The following is a 17330-nucleotide window of genomic DNA, read 5'->3' as shown; positions in this document are numbered from 1 at the left end:
CTTCACCATGCCTCTCCTCTAAGGTAGGTCATAGTTTTACTTTCAGGAGTGTCAGGTGAGTGGGGGAAGAATGCTTCACAAGTATGTGTGCCCCAGTATGGAAGAGTTTACAGCCTTGAAATAACGGAGTTAAAATGAAAAAGCAAACCCTGTACATTAATCTAACTTTCTTAATCAGGGAGTGCAGGCACATAAGCCCAAACAATGCATGATGTGTGAGATGAACATGTTTTTCTTGTACAAAAAACAGCCCGGTTTGGATTTAGGACCCACCCTGGTGCAAAGCAGGATTTAGCCTTTCTCTGGCACCAATTCCTCAAGGCACCTCACCTCAAGCTGCAATTGACCACCGAAGAGAAATGATACAGGCACTTCCTTGCTGAACTGACTATACAAATGGGCAGTGGAAGAAGAAAGGGGCATTCCCCGAAGATAAAGTTGCTTCTCCATGTCTTTCCTTTAAGTGTCTAAGAAACATACCAGGAGGACCTCATATGATCCTGATCCATGCCTTTCCCCTTCTAGTGCCTTTAACCCTGGGCTGCACATCAGTAGGAACTGCCAGTCAATCAGTCTTAAGTTTTGTCCTAAGGTTGGTTGGAGAGGCCCAAACAGCTGCTCTCCTCTTCCCACCCCTGAACTGGCACTCAAGGCAACGGTGTCCTTTGCCCTGTTGGTGGCTGAGGCTCAACCAGGGTTAACCATGATAAATTCAGGTATTAACATTACATACAGGTTTAGCAGAGAATTTAAGAGATTGGGAGTCTAAGCAAGCACAGGACTCTTCTACTTCCCCCCTTTTAATATTATATATACGGTAACTGCTAGGAAGGAATTTGTAACATTATCTTGATCCAACGTGAAGCCAGTTAAGTGTGAAACATGGAGATGGCCTGGGAGACACCCCTGACAGAATGGAAAATATATGTACAAACCCCACCCTCTGACTTTAGAGTTCTTGTGAGTCTGGGGCAGCTCCAGTTCAAGAAATAATTTTTAAGTCTACAGCCCTCCCTCCGGTGGTAAATGTGTGGTGGTCAACATAGCAAAGTATGTTCAAAGTTGAAGGAAATCCATGCTATCTTGGCCAAGACATTGAGGGGAGCAATCAATGCCCCAATATTTACTACTTGTTGATTTACATTTCTAGCCTGCTATATCCTTCAGGAAATGTGAGATAATAAGACCATTTGTTTCAGCACGTTCACAGTATCATTATGCTCAACAGACAGTACCACACTTCTAAAAGATGAAGAAGCGATGGCATTGCACTGGAAAGAACATTACCAGCATACCATACCAGCCTAAGTGGCCCAGAGTGCCTTCCTTCAGCTTTGGCTGGTGGCCCAGCTACACCCCTATCTGGACAGGGATAGCTTAACTACTGTTGTCAGGCAAGTCTTTAGCATATACACCGTCAGGGTGCAAAGATCCTCTCAGTGCCCCCAAATTTAGTTGTGAGCGCCGTCGTTGAGTCTGACAAGCACCACCGTTGTGAATGACAAGCACCACCACGGAGCAGCACATCTTTGGTAAAAGAGTGCACAAAGTCGAAAGTCCTTTAGTGAAACAGTAGGTATACATTTTGGTAATACCTAGGTATATACAGTATGTATTTTTTCTAGCTTGATCAAAATGATTTATTATTTCATAATAGGTAGATAGTTAAGAGCTTAGGTGGCTTCAGCGGCAGGCGCCTGGCACCACCCAGAATTTGGCGCCTGGGTGCCCCGCACCCCCAGGTAAAAACGGCCCTGACTGTTGTCTATGCTCTGGTAACCTCAAGGTTAGATTTACTGCAATGGTTCTACGTAGGGCTGTCTCTGAAGATGGTTCGGAAACTTCAGTTAGTGCAGAATTCAGTGGCCAGGTTGCTCACTGGAGCAAGATGGTTTGAGCATATTTCACCAATCCTGGTCTGACTGCACTGGCTACTGATTAGTTTCCGGGCCCAATTCAAAGTGCTGGTTTTGACCCATGAAGCCTCAAATGGCTCAGGACCACAATACCTCAAGGATCGCCTCTTTCCATATGAACCTACCTGGACCCTGAGATCATCTTCTGAGGCCTTTTGTCATGTGCCTCCTCAAGAGGTCCAGAGGGTGGCAACACGAGAATGGGCCTTCTCTGCAGTGGCTCCCCATCTGTGGAATGCTCTCCCCAGGGAAGTTCATTTGGGTGGGGAGGGTTATTGGGTTGTTGTTTTTATTTTGATTATGTATTTTGTGGTTTTATATTTAGATTTTATTCTGTGAACTGCCCTGAGACCTCCGGGTGTAGGGTGGTATATAAATTCAATCAATCATCATCATCTCCTTAATCGCAACTCCCCTGTAGCTGCTGAGGTCCTCTCACAAATCACGCAAAAACAAATGATAGATGGCCCTGCAATATCTCCAAATCTGGGAGAGCTATGTACAGCTATTAATGAAATGAAAAACAACAAAGCCAGTGGACCTGATGGGATACCTGCCAAAGTTTTCAAAGTGGGCCGGATTAAATTTACACAACCACTTCACAAGCTCATCAAAAAAATCTGGGAGAGAGAGGAGATCCCAGCAGACTTTATGGATGCCAGAGTTATCAATCTTTTTTTTTAAAAAAGGTGATAGAACTGCAGAAATTATTGAGACATCTCTTTATTAGCTGCAGCCTGCAAACCTCTTGCAAGGATCTTAGCAAACTGTCTCTTAACAATATCTGGGGCGACCTTTCCTAAATCCCAAAATGGTTTTAGACCTTCTAGGACAGGCATCCCCAACATGCGCCCCTCCAGATGTTTTGGCCTACAACTCCCATGATTCCTAGCTAACAGAACCAGTGGTGATTGGTAGTCCAAAAATCTGGAGGGCCAAAGGTTGGGGATGCCTGTTCTAGGGGGCAGTGGGCATGATTTTTACTGCTCGACAGCTTCAAGAAAAATGTAGCTAGCAAAACCAACCCCTGTATATGGCGTTTATTGACCTTACTAAGGCCTTCGACACTGTAAATCGTAATGCCCTGTGGACTGTTCTCCTGATATATTTGTGAACACCCTTTGGCTCCTCCATGATAATATGACAGCAACTATTGCGGATAACACTTGCTCTCAAAGTGAACCATTCACAGTGGAATTGGGCATTAATCAGAGATGTGTTATCGCCCTTCATTGCCATGATCCTACACATTGACGAAGCGAAACTTCCCACCAGGGTAGAAATCATATATCAAACAGATGGAAAGTTCTTTAATCTGAGTAGGCTGAAAGCAAAGAGTAAAGTTACTGTAACTTCTGTCATAGAGCTTCAATATGCTGATGACAACATAGTGTGTGCACACTCAGAGGATGACCTCCAAACCATCCTAAATATCTTCGCAGAAGCTTACAAAAAGTTTGGCCTGTTGCTCAAAATCCAAAAAACCAAAGTGCTGCACCAACAAGCACAAAACAACCCTTCCGCAGCACCACAGATCCAACTTAATGGTGTAACTTTGGAAAGTGTCAATCACTTCTCTTCTCCTACCTGGGCAGTTATCCTTCCACAAGGACTGACATTGATGCTGAAATCCAGCATCGCCTGAGCTCTGTGAGTGCAGCTATCTCCTGATTGAAGTGCAGAGCATTTGAGTAGTGGGACATTTGCAGCGAAACCAAAGCTATCGTACTACCAAGCTTACTGTATGCTGTCAAACATGGACCACTTATAAATGCCATCTCTGACTCCTTGAAAGATTTCATCAATGGTGTCTCCAAAAAATTTTACACATCACTTGGAAAGACAGGCGAACTAAGATCAGCAGTGTTGAAGCAATGATTCTTCAACATCAACTTCATTGGACTGGTCATGTTGTTTGGATGCCTCACTATCGTCTTCCAAAGCAACTACTCTATTCCGAACTCAAGAATGGAAAGCGAAATACCGATGGACAACAAGAGAGGTTTAAAGATGCTCTCAAGGCACATCTAAAAGAATGTAACATAAGCACTGATAACTGGGCAATGCTGGCCTGTGAGCCTTTACCAAAGGTGTCATGGGCTTTGAAGAAGCGTGAACTCAGGGCAAAAGGGAGAAATGTGTTAAGAGGAAGGCACACTTGGAAAACCCTCATCCTGATCAACTCCCACCTGGAAACCTGTGTCTCCACTGTGGAAGGACATGTGGATCCAGAACTGGCCTCCACAGTCACTTACGGACTCACTGTTAAAACCGTGTTCATGGAAGACCATCTTAGCCGTCTACAAGTGATCTCCAGAGAAGAAAATGAGGTTTGCATTAATTGATAAATATGTGTAACGCTAGCTATGCGTAGATGTGTAGCTGGCTGTGGCACCATTGCACCCTGACTGCATGTGGATTTAGACTGAAGATGCAGGACGGGGGGGGGGGCGCGAAATGGCTGTTTTGAGATCTGCCTTGAGACCGGCATGACTTCAGCCCAAGGTTGCTTCCTGCCACTTTGTGAGCTACTCACAAGCCACCTCCTTTCTTCTCCTGCCTCCTGTTACCAAAATCCAGTGCCCCGTTTCTATTCCCAGTTACCACCACCTGCAGCTACACGATTACGCCTTGAGAAAGATCTGTCCCGTCTCTTTTCCTCTCCCTGCCCCCCCTTTCGTTCATTGCCGCCGGTTTCAAATAAAGGCATCTGCCTGCCCCCTTTTCATCTCGTCGCCTACGGGCAAGATTGAAAGGGATCAGCTGTCCCACTTCAACATCCTTGCTCCACAGCGCCCCTAGTGGCTGGCTTAGTGGTACTGCAGCTATGGAACGTTCTGCAAGACTAAGAGCGACAAAGTAGCGAACTCTCGAAACCAGAGCTTTCACTAGGAACTGCTCAGCTAAGAAAATGTCGCATCTCTCTTCGAAAAATTATTTTTCTTCCTGTAACCTTGTGTAAAATCGCTTGTAAAGGTATGATTTTGTTCCTAAACTATAGACCAAGTGTGTTACGCCTTGCATCGTGGGAATCCTAATGCCATCCATAATCCCTAAAGTCACGCAGGCAGACTCTCCAGGGGAAATCCCACCTTTAAGGGCTCTGGCAATTGTTTAATGATTACCACTCTTATCCAGGGGTTTTGCATAATGGGGACCTCTGGGTGCTGTATTGTTGCCTTAATGGGTCACAGGAAAAACCTGTTTCTAGCCCAAACTCCAGAATGTAGCTTCTCCGCCTGGAGGTGTGATGCATCTGTGACACTGACCCCATGGGACTTGGATGTTTGGGAAAGAAAAAGACTTATTTTTTTCTCCTCAATGTAAAGTTATTAAAAAAAACATGCACACTTTCTCCAACTTTGGTTGACCAATAAACTGACCAAAGGCTTAATAGCCCGCTTTGCAATGCATTACACCTGGTTGTCTCTTCTTGTTTCTTCTCCGCTCTGACCGAGGAACCTGGCATCCAGCCGGGAGTCGCCTCAGGTGCTCTCTGGCAACACTAGTGACAATTGCTTCACTTGTGGCAAATTTCCTATTCTGCTAGCATTACATTCTGTGTCAGAATTGGCATGTAGCCAGCAGGCGCATACAAAGGCATGTACTTCAGGGCATGCGTACAGGGCTGGAAGTCCCAACTGGTAGCAGGTTCCCCTTCACATGAAGTAGCTTGCCAGCCTACAACCAAGGCTTGAACCTTTACTTTACCTTTTGACCTGGGGGACAGACAAGGCAGACATGGATCTGCCCACTCCTTCACTGCCCACTTCTGCCATCCACAGAGGTCACACAGAGAGCCAGTGTGGTGTAGTGGTTAAGAGCGGTAGTCTCATAATCTAGGGAACCGGGTTTGTGTCTCCGCTCCTCCACATGCAGCTGCTGGGTGACCTTGGGCCAGTCACACTTCTCTGAAGTCTCTCAGCCCCACTCACCTCACAGAGTGTTTGTTGTGGGGGAGGAAGGGAAAGGAGAATGTTAGCCACTTTGAGACTCCTTAAAGGGAGTGAAAGGCGGGATATCAAATCCAAACTCTTCCTCTTCTTCTTCTTCACCTGCTGTGGTGAGAGGACTCAAAGCAGGCAAGGAGGGGGGCTTACTACACTCCCCTTTCCTTTGCTCTTTCCAGGCACTGCCCACACTTTAAAGCTCTATGTCCGAGTAGTCTTTTTTCTTTTTGGTCTGGAGCTCTGCCCACCAAAACCCACTCTTTAAAGTTCAATCAGAGCAAATGGAAATCCACAGAAAACCTGACTTGATGTTTGCTTCAACTGAGCGTGAAAGAGCGGGTTTTTGCAGGCAAAGCTGGGAGGGGAGAGAGAGAGAACCACCATGCTGGGACATGGAGCTTTTAAGCATGGACTTGTGCCTGGAAAGAGAGGAGCTAAAGGTAAGTGTGTCTGAGCCCTAAGCATGGAGGACAGAACTGGGGAAGAAATGGTGGGAGGAGTCACAGTCGCCTTGTTGTCTCCTACTCCATGGATGGCGGAAACATGCAGTACATGCAACTTCCTGCAAGGAACTGAACAAAGGAATTCCATCATCTATGAAGCAGCCAAAGCTGCACAGAGAACCTAAATATTGATGATCGCCATCAGGCTGATGTTGAAACATCCTAGCAGCACCTCCTCCACCCACCTCTGCAGCAGGCAGCCTCCCAAGGACAGTAGCTGTCCTGCCTCCATGTGTCCTCTGCCAGTCACGCTTCCCTCCTCACTTATAGCATTACAACTTACCTTTGCCCCAAACACTGCAATTCTAGGCAGGCACAGAAGAAGAAAAGGCACAGAAAATGACACTGCAAAGCTTTGCTTCCTGAGAATCTGTTCTCTTTTGTAAAAAAAAAAAAAAAACAGAACAAAAACAGAACAAAAACGGTTTGTAGCTCTGAAGACTGCAAAGATGTGTTTGAATTTTTTGGGCAATACCCCCTGAAAGCTCAGAAGCAAGAGAGGTAGCTGTTACAAGATTTCCAAAGCTCAGGCAGTGGGGCTCCATTGCCCCCTCGGTATGAACAGCAGCAGTAGAATAAATAATGCACAAAAGTAAGAAATAAAAAGAAGTATGCAAAGTAAGAGAAGTTATGAAACTTTGCTTAATTTGCAAAATTTATATAGGTCATGGAACTCACCTTTCTCAATATTCTGGTATCTTTAAACCTGCCGAATATAGCCCTGCATGTGGCAGTCTGGTCTGGTTGAGCGTAATGTAGTCTCAGCGTAATGTCATCACCTTTTCAAACCATACCCAGCCCAGGTGGAAAAAACCACCCCTGAACTACCCTGGATTTTACTTGAACAGTCATGCCCTGCCCCCAAACACCCCAAATGTGTTTTATCCCCAACACGACCCCTGGAAAAACAGCCACCCCATGCTGACAAACGACTCCCCTGGGACCTCAAGCAACATCCTGCTATGCCTTAGGCTCTGCCCTTGACTCTTCTTCCCACCAAATGCTCCTGGCTGCCCCCTGGAAGTCACCCTTCAGCATCAGCCCCATTTCGAGAGACTGCACCAATGGCTTTGTAGCTTACAGCAACCCAGCAGCTCCGCACTGGCTCCTCGCCTCCATTGCAAAGGCATTGCAAAGCAAGAAATGCAACAGTTAAATCTGGAGGGGGCATCATCCCTCCTAGGTTTCTGTGAGATACACCCAGGGCTGTTTCTTCCCCAGTTCTCAAGTGTACTCTTAGGTGAACAGCAGTTTTTCCTGCTTTTGCAAAGTTAGGGTCTAGTTATTCCAAATTGTTCCTGGAACTGGAATTCAAGCCCTTTGTCTGGTTTGCTTCCTAAAAAATTAAGACAAAAACATTTAAGGCTCAAGATTCAGTCCTGCTTCCTCCCAATGCATCCACAGGCTCTCCCTCCAGTGGGTTTTCCAGCCCTGCAGGACAGCAGTCTTGGCTCCCATTCTGAGTCTGGAACTTGGAGACAATCCTGGCAGTCTCCGGAGTGATCTCAAAGTGCTTGTGCTGCCCTCGAGTGTCTGGCGAGTTGCTGCGGCTGTCTGTACCTTGCTCCAGGAGACGGCTTCCTGCCTCTGAGCCAGCCATGGTAGCAGCCAGCAGGGGCAGACTGGACACTATGGGGGTGACAGTGCGAGGGTGCTTCACAGGCATCCGGCTGAAGCGCCCCCTGGTCTGTGGGCTGACATTGGCAGCTTCAGGGTCAAGTATAGCGTCATTCTGTTTGGTGCCATCACTGCTGTTCAACTCTGAGTGAGGAGAAGAGACATTATGGAGAATTAGGGAAGCAGACAACCTATTGAATGTATCATCCCAGGAAGCAACAAATCTTAACTTGAAAGATGTCCCAAATCTAAGGATTTAGATATCTTATGGCTAAAAACAAAGGAGGAATTCAAACAGAGTGAAATACATATGGAGAAAAAGCTAGGAGAGATGCATGATAGACAAGAAAATAGAGGGAGTAGTAGGAGAACTGTCTAGTAAAATTAAAGACTTAACAATTTGATCAAAGACTATGGAAGAAACAAACAAAAAAATACAAAAAGAAATGAAAGAACAAAGGAAGGAGACAGATAGGATAAAAGATGAAATAGGAGAACTGAATAGAAATCAAGATCAAGTTGTAGATAATTTAGCGATGATTGAAATGAAACAGAAACAGCTAAACCTAAAGTTTAGAGGAGTAGGAGAAGAAGCAAATGAGAACATTAAAGAAAAAATGACTAAAGAACTAGTGAAATGGTTGGAATTGAAAGAAGAAGAGGTCTCATATAAGATGGAAAATGCTTTTAGAATAAAAATGAGGTCTAAACAAGTAAAATCAAAAAAAGTTCCAGGAGACTGTTTAGTCATATTCAATTCGATAGAGATGAAAAATACAATATTAAGAACAAGCTATCAAAAGAAATTAATAATTGAAGGCAGAGCAATTATCATTTTTAAAGAAATACCAACCAGACTCCTACGCAAAAGAGAAGGTTACAAACAGCTAGTAAGTGTTCTAAAAAAAAGGCATACAACATAGATGGGAGTTCCCAGAAGGGATCTCCTTCTTCTATAAAGATAAAAGATTCGGGATTACCGAGACCCAAGAAGTGAAGAAATTTCTGTGGAGATATGAGAAAGATCTTGGAAAAGTAGAGGAGAGATATGGAGGAAGAAATGGAGATGTAGAGGAGAGAAGAAGAAAAAGAGAGAAAGGAAAAGAACAAAAAGATAAAGGAAGGGAAGAAGAAGTAGAAGAAGAGGAAGAAGAAGAGGGAGTAGTGGAAGAAGAAGAGGAAGAAGAGGAAGAGGATACAGAAAACAAAACCACTCGAATTTAAATTATTAGTTGTTTGTAGATTGGAAAGTAAGCATAATAATGAATCTGAAAATTTTGTCATGGAATGTGAATGGTTTGAATGAAAAAACCAAAAGGAATAAAATTGTGAATGCCCTGAAAAGAAAGAATCTTGATTTAATCTGTATACAGGAGACACACGTGACCAAAAAGCATAAACATATTTTGATAAACAAAAAACTGGGGGTTGAGTTTATAAATTCTATTGCGGGGGAAAAAAAGAGGGGTAGCGATATATGTCAAAGAAAAACGGGAACCCAAATTAATCTGTAAAGACGATGAGGGAAGGATTTTGGGGGTACAAATTAATTTCCAGGGTGAAAAATTTAACGTGATAAACATATATGCCCCGAATCTGAACAAATTGGAATTTTTTAAGAAACTGGAACAAATATTGCTAGAGTTAGAGTGTAACAAGACGATATTATTGGGAGATTTTAATGGAGTGCCGGCACCAGAAATAGATAGACAATCAGAAAAGAAAAAACGTAACCAAGGGAAACTGCCAAGATCCTTTAATAACCTGGAGGAAAATTTTGATTTAATAGACATCTGGAGATACAAACACCCAATAGAGAAGCAATTCACCTTCTTTTCAGAACCACATAAGAGTTGGGGCAGAATTGATCAAATCTGGGTCTCAAGAGAACTAACATTAAGAACTCTGAAATGTGAAATCCAACCTAGAACTCTCTCTGATCATAATTCGATAGTTTTTGAAATAAAAGGTGTATCACAGGGCGGGTTCAGGTGGAGAATGAATGAATATCTACTGGAGAGTGAAGAAGTTATTGAAAAGGCCAAAGTCACCTTAAAAGACTATTTCAGTTTGAATCTTAATAAAGAAACAAGCATAGATGTAGTCTGGGATGCCAGCAAGGTGGTCCTAAGAGGTTTTCTCATCCAGCAAAACAGTTATAAGAGGAAAGTAAGAGAACAAAAGAAAGAGGAAATCCTCAGTCAGTTAAGAGAATGTGAGAAAAAATTAACAACAAATCCGAAAGACGAACAAAACATACAAATAATAAAAATATTACAAACACAGTATTCAATGCTAACAAGTCAAGAAGTTGAATGGAAAATTAAGTCAATGAAACAAAAATACTTCGAATCAGCTAACAAAACAGGTAAATTATTAGCTTGGCAATTGCGAAGAAGGCAAAAACAAAATGTGATAAATAAGATAAAAATAGAGGAGTAATTGATAGAAGACCCAAAAGAAATAAAGGAAAACTTCCTCAAATTTTATGAGAAATTGTATAAAAAGTAAGATGAAGAGATAACCCGAATAGAAAAATATTTAGAAGACTACAGTGGGAAAACTATAACAGAGGAAGAAAGAACTCAATTAAATAAACCCATAAAAGCAGAAGAGATCCAGGATGCGATAAAGAAGATGAAACCAGGGAAAGCCCCAGGACCGAATGGATTGTCAGCTAAATATTACAAAGTATTAGAAAACCAACTAACGCCAGTGCTATGTGACATCATGAATAACATCTTAAGAGGAGGAAAGATACCAGAGACATGGAAAGAGGCTCATATTACGATGATTCCTAAACCTGACACGGATAAACTAAATATAAAAAATTATAGGCCTATATCATTATTAAATAACGATTACAAAATCTTTGCAGAGGTGATGGCAAGCAGACTTAAAAAATGTCTAGTAAATTTAATACATAAAGATCAAGCAGGATTCCTCCCAAATAGGTTACTCAAAGATAATGTAAGGCATATCATAAACATCATTGAATATCTGGAGTGTAAGAATGAAATATCTGCAGCGCTGATTTTAATCGATGCTGAGAAGGCATTCGATAATGTTTCATGGCAGATCCTACTAAAAAGCATGAAGAAAGCAGGGCTAGAGGGCGAATTCATGGAAGGAATAAAAGCGATCTATTTGAACCAATCTGCTAAATTGATTATAAACAACAATTTAACAAATTCATTCAAAATTGAAAAAGGAACAAGACAGGGATGCCCTCTATCCCCGCTTTTATTCATTATGGTATTGGAGGTAATCACGAACAAAATAAGAGTAACACCAGAGATTCGAGGGATCAAAGTAGGAACGAAAGAATACAAACTAAAAGCGTACGCAGATGATTTGATGTTATCCTTAGAAGAGCTGCAAAAAAGTGTTAGTAAGGCTTTGGAAATACTAGAAGAGTATGGTAAACTATCTGGTTTTAAGTTAAATAAATTAAAGACAAAAATGTTGACCAAAAATTTGGGAAAAGATGAAAGAGAAAAATTAGAGATACAGAATGGAATCAAGGTGGTTAAAAAAATAAAATATTTGGGAATTTGGCTAACTACAAAAAACATAAACTTAATTCAGGACAATTATTTTACAACATGGAAGGAAATTAAAAAAGATCTAGATACGTGGAACAGAGTAAAACTTTCGTGGTCGGGAAGGATGGCGGCAATAAAAATGAACATACTCCCAAAAATGTTATTTTTATTCCAAAACATTCCAGTGATTAGAGGTTCCACAATGTTTAAAGATTGGCAAAAAACTCTTTCGAAATTTATATGGCAAGGGAAAAGACTGAGAATTAGATTCAAATTACTCACAGATCGGAAAGAAAGAGGGGGATTCTCGGTGCCAAACCTGAAATTATATTTCGAAGCCTCCTGCCTTTGCTGGATGAAAGATTGGATTAATTTGGAAAACACTGACCTGCTAGACCTAGAAGGCTTCAACAACAGATTCGGTTGGCATGCCTTTTTTGTGGCTAAATAAAGAAAAGGTACATAAAGGTTTTTCAAACCATATTATCAGAGGGCCACTATATGAAGTTTGGGAGAAAAATAAAAAACTTTTGGAATGGAAAACACCCTGGTGGCTATCACCAATTTACATCCTAACAACCAAAAAAGCAAACATGGAAGGAGAAAGACTGACTTATGAAGACCTTCTGATAAGATCAGAAGGCGGCTGGAAATTGAGAACATATGAGGAGTTGAAAGATAAATTAACAGGCTGGCTGCAATTTCATCAAATAAATGCAGTATGGAAGGAAGATAAAAAAGTAGGGATAAATGAGAAAAAATCTAAATTTCAGATAGAAATAATTGAAAAAGAAAAGAACTCACACTGAAACTCACCTACAGGTGGTACCTAACACCAAGGAAACTAGCGCTAATACACCCAGGAACCTCACCAAAATGCTGGAGAGGGTGCACCTCCACAGGCACATACCTCCACATGTGGTGGGGTGTCCCAAAATTCAACTATTCTGGACAACAGGCATACAAGAAATATGTAAAATAACTAAGCAAGTAATAGACATCACCCCAGAATTGGCCCTACTAAACATCTTCCAAGACAACAATGCCCATTTACACCACAAAGAACTCATAACCCACCTGCTCTCAGCAGCCAGAAACACCATAACCAGACACTGGAGAGACCTGTCAGGAGTAAGCATGGACCAATGGTACCAAATAGTATGGGAAACAGCCCTACTAGAAAAATTAACTAATAAACTGAAACTGACACGGGGACAAACAGAAGAAGACGCCTTCACTCCGGTATGGCTCCCCTTTATCACATACACAACCCAACAGGACAATGACAATAATCCACCAACAGCATACAAATCAATATGGCTAACCTGATCCAAAACACCCACCCACCTCACTCACACACAAAAACAAAGATCACCACAGCCAATCACAAGCAAACAATCACACCCTAGGCCAGCCCCAACCTCTCTCACCACCAAAGGAACACAAGTGAACAACACAAGCAACGCTGACACCAAACTCTACTTACATTAAACATAATAGAAACACCGCCACCCGACCCCACCCCCATCCATCTTCCCTCTCTCCACCCCCCCTTTCTTTTTTCTTTCTTTTTTCTTCTCCCCCTAATGCCTCAACAAATGAAACAGATTTGTAAAAATGTTACATGGAAGAAGAAAAGAAAAAAATACGAGGCACTACACTTCTGTAAAACAAGAAAATCCTTAATAAAAAAAGATAGAAATAATTGAAGGTAAAACCAAGTTATTATCTAAAATGTATAACATATTATTAGAATGGGACACTAAAGATGAAGAAATAAATGACAAAATGGGCAATGGACTTGGGATACAATATAGAATATGATAAGTGGTTGAAATTATGGAGCAGTGGAATGAAATTCACGGCATGCATTACGCTTAGAGAAGATTTGGAAAAAATGATGTATAGGTGGTACATCACACTGGCAAAACTAGGGAAAATGTACAAAACAGGAAATAAGGCTTGCTGGAAGTGTAAAATCAAAGAAGGCAATTTCTATCATATGTGGTGGACCTGCGAAGAAATGAAGAAGTTCTGGGAACTTGTTTATAATGAGTTAAAAAAAATATTTAAATACACTTTCCCTAAAAGACCAGAAGCCTTCTTACTAGGAATAATTGGGGATGAAATTAAAAAAGAAGATAAGACACTATTCCAATACGCAACAGTAGCGGCTAGAATATTAATAGCACAAAATTGGAAAAGCCCAAACACCCCAACTATCAGAGATTGGCAAACAAAATTATTTGAATATGTTGAACTAGCAAAAATGATGCAAAAAAATAGAAACAAAAAAAATACAAAGTTTATTAGTGACTGGAATAAATTTATGGTATACATTGAAGGAAACTATAGAAACTTAAAAACTACAGCAGGTTTGATATAAATCTTACGATGCGCAAACCATTAACAATTAAAGCTGCAGAAAAAAGAAAGAAGTTTTATTAAGAAGCCCGAAATCGGGAGGGAAGGAGGTCAATAGCTATGTAGAGGAAAGATTTAAAGATTTAAAGATATAAAGATTTAAGGAAGAAGACAAAGAATTGTAATGGAAACTGATGCTATTTTTGTGTTATGTATGGATATTTCTTTTGAAATTGTTGATTTGTTTTTTCTTTTGGTTATTTAAGTGAAATTCAATAAAAAGAAATTAAAAAAAGAAAAGAAAGATGTCCCAAAGCAATGCTTATTAAAAGTTAATGACGAGGAAAGCTCCTCTTTGATCACTTCCTTTGTTGGGCTTCCCCAAGCACTGGAGTTGAGGTGGAGAGGCACTGGGAGGAAAATGGTGGTTTTAATCCATGGCAGAGATTTAAATAAAGCAGGAATGATGGGACAAGGAGTTGTTGTTGTTTTTTTTAAAAAAACAAAATAAAACCTAGTTTTATGATGGAAAAATAGCAGAGATGGATGCAACACAGAAGCTAACACAACAGAGCCTTTCTAAACTTCCTTCTTGCTGTACTCAAACCTTGTTTTAAATTGCCATCCCCCCCCCGCCGCAGTGTCACTTCTGCCTGCTCTATTCAAACCTCTGCCATTATTTTAAATCACCAGTGTTCCTCCATCCCTGCTTTATTGAAACCTCTGCCATTGTTTAAAACAACCACTTTTCCCCTCTCTGTGTGACTTTACAGCCCTGTTTCACTCATTTCTCTGCCATTGTTTAAAACTGCAATTTTCCTCTCAGTGTCTCTTTATCTCCCTTTACTCAAAACTTCTGTCATTGTTTAGAACAGTCCCTTTCCCCTGCTTCCGGTGTATCTCCCTGTATCTCCAGTACTCAAACTTCTCCCTTTCCAATTCCTTAGCTGCCTCATGTGAGAGATATAAAATATGCAATGCTCTAAAATACTCCATAGTACTTTCATACAATGTTTTGACAATGAAGGTCCTTTAGTCAAACCTCTGCTGTGGTTTAAAATCACAATTTTTCTTTCAGTTCTCTCTATCTCTGCTTTACTCAAATGTCTGCCATTTCTTTAACCACTTCCCCCCCTCACTGTCTCTCCTGGCCTACTCCTATGCCATGACCTCTGCTGTTGCGCAACCTGCCTTCACTTTTGCACCCCCACAGCACCATGACTTCACGCCAAACCAGGAGTGATGTGGCAGTACAAATCCTCCTATGGGGGGGTCATACCTTTCTTATTATATCGAGATATATCATTTGAGTTTGGCCATTCTAATACTAGAGCAGACAAAATTTAGAATGCAGTGGCTTCTCGAAATGTTGATATAGAAACATTATCTAGAGAGACAGGGTGTCTGGAAGTTATGAGGGAGAAATTGTGGATCTTAATGGTTTGGAGGAAGAGTGGGGCACTGTTGAACCTGAAGAATACAATATTCTCTCCCCAAAATAGGAACCAATATTCTTTAAATGCCTGATCAGGATCTAGGAAAGAACTTTACCTATGGTTTCCCCACTTTCAGGAAAGTGGGTTTGCTCCATACATTGCTTCTGCCTGGCAGAATCCACAGCAGTGCTATTGTCTTCATCCAGATACGGCTTAGAGGAGGACTTCTGTTGGGAGGAAAAGCCATGTTTGTGAATCTGTGTATTGCGCTCCCCATATAGCCACACCTGTATGAAGGTGTGGCTGCTGCAAGAAAAGCAAACTTGCAAAAGGACTTTCAAAAAGTTAGAATCAGAGTCAGAGGGAAAGAATCCCATTACTGTGTGTGTATATAATCATTTAATTACAGAATTTCATTTAAAAGTTTTAAATTCAAGTGCCACATTTTTTAAAAAAATGTGTGTGGGGGGGTATTTTCATTATTTAATAAATATTTTTGTTTCAGAATGTTCCCTGTTGAAACATCCATTTTGCTCACATTTTGTTTTCAGAATTTGAAACTGGTCACTGCCATTTGTCATATTATGTGCTTTTGAAATGTCAAAAAATGGATCTATTCTGATAAAGTTGAAATGTTGGCAAAATTTCGCTCCCCCCACCCCCATACACTGCTTGGCAATTTATTTTTTAAAATTGAGATCCTTGTAAAATGTAGAACATTGGTGTCTCCATCGCAGTTTGCACCACAGAGGTCAACCACATACAGACTGACAAGCTCAGAAGAAAAGATGGAGGCAACAGAATATGAGAAATGAGGGATCCTTGTATGCCCAGTAATCATAAGGCCTGTTACTCATATTGGCAGTAGTCTTAGAACCAAGGTATGTGCTGAGCAGAAGCACATGGATTGTACTGCGTCAAACTACAGATCAGGGACTGCATTTTGAATTTTCTCCCATAAAACACTGCTTGCATATATAAAGCTTAGGAGAAGAGTTCTAGGCTAATTTTTCCCTTGACATGTTAGGTTTTCATGTGCAAAAGGTCATGCATATGTGACTCAAACATGCAATTCCTTTACCTGTAGCAAAAAGGGGTTCAGTCCAAAACAAAACCATCATGTGATTCTTCCACAGCTCAGCTCTTATAGTAAATTCAGAAATGGTCCACATTACCTAGTACCATCAACCTTGACTAGTAACAGCTTGATACATCTCAAAAAATAAAAAATAAAATAAAAATCACCTGAGATCCTTTAGCTATAGAAACCAATGGTAGCTGTCAGTGAGGTGCCCTGGCTCTCCCAGCTTCCAAGCACCGTATGCCGCAGGCACTTATGGAAGAAGCTTGGCCCTGGGCAATACAGTGGAGCCAGTCCATTGCTCTTGCCCTTCTGTGCCTACACAGTGCTGAGCTCCCTGGGCCTCAGCTGCCTCCCTCCAGGAAGCTGGGAGAGCAGCAGCATCTCAGCCCACCAACAGTGACTGGATACCAAGGACGGAATATGTGGCCACATGTAGGGAAGGCATTTGTACTATAACCTGGCTATTTTCACCCCTGTCCTGACCTTAGTAGCTACAGGACAAGAACATGGTATGATCATTTTTCTCCTGACCTGGATACAGTCATGTTGTCCCACCAATGTCAAATACTCCTTTTATACATGATGATTTCTATATTGAATCTGGCATCCTGTGTTTTTGCAATTACCGTATTTTTCCATGTATAAGACAATGTTTTTGGCTAATTTTTAAAGTCATAAATTGGGGTTTGGTTTATACAGAGATGGGGGATGCGGGTGGCGCTGTGGGTAAAACCTCAGTGCCTAGGACTTGCCGATCGCATGGTCGGCGGTTCGAATCCCCACGGCGGGGTGAGCTCCCGTCTTTCGGTCCCAGCTCCTGCCCACCTAGCAGTTCGAAAGCACCCCTAAGTGCAAGTAGATAAATAGGTACCGCTTTATAGCGGGAAGGTAAACGGCGTTTCTGTGTGCTGCGCT

General features: G+C 41.6%; 1 protein-coding gene across 1 annotated transcript in view; it reads right to left on the bottom strand.

The window, feature by feature from the left end:
- Window positions 1–5268: 5268 nt before the first annotated feature.
- GMIP (GEM interacting protein) overlaps window positions 5269–17330 on the bottom strand; it is a 58218-nt gene continuing 46156 nt past the window's right edge. Inside the window, exons 20-21 of the mRNA XM_053368781.1 lie at window positions 15447–15558; window positions 5269–8130 (exon numbers count right to left, since the gene is read on the bottom strand). Coding sequence (XP_053224756.1) covers window positions 7736–8130; window positions 15447–15558 — 507 coding nt within the window. The 3' untranslated portion in view covers window positions 5269–7735. The remainder of the gene's footprint in view (window positions 8131–15446; window positions 15559–17330) is intronic.

This window comes from Podarcis raffonei, chromosome 2 (assembly GCF_027172205.1).
Source record: "Podarcis raffonei isolate rPodRaf1 chromosome 2, rPodRaf1.pri, whole genome shotgun sequence".
In the NCBI taxonomy this organism is placed as follows: domain Eukaryota; kingdom Metazoa; phylum Chordata; class Lepidosauria; order Squamata; family Lacertidae; genus Podarcis; species Podarcis raffonei.
This window is presented reverse-complemented; position numbering and strand designations above follow the sequence as displayed.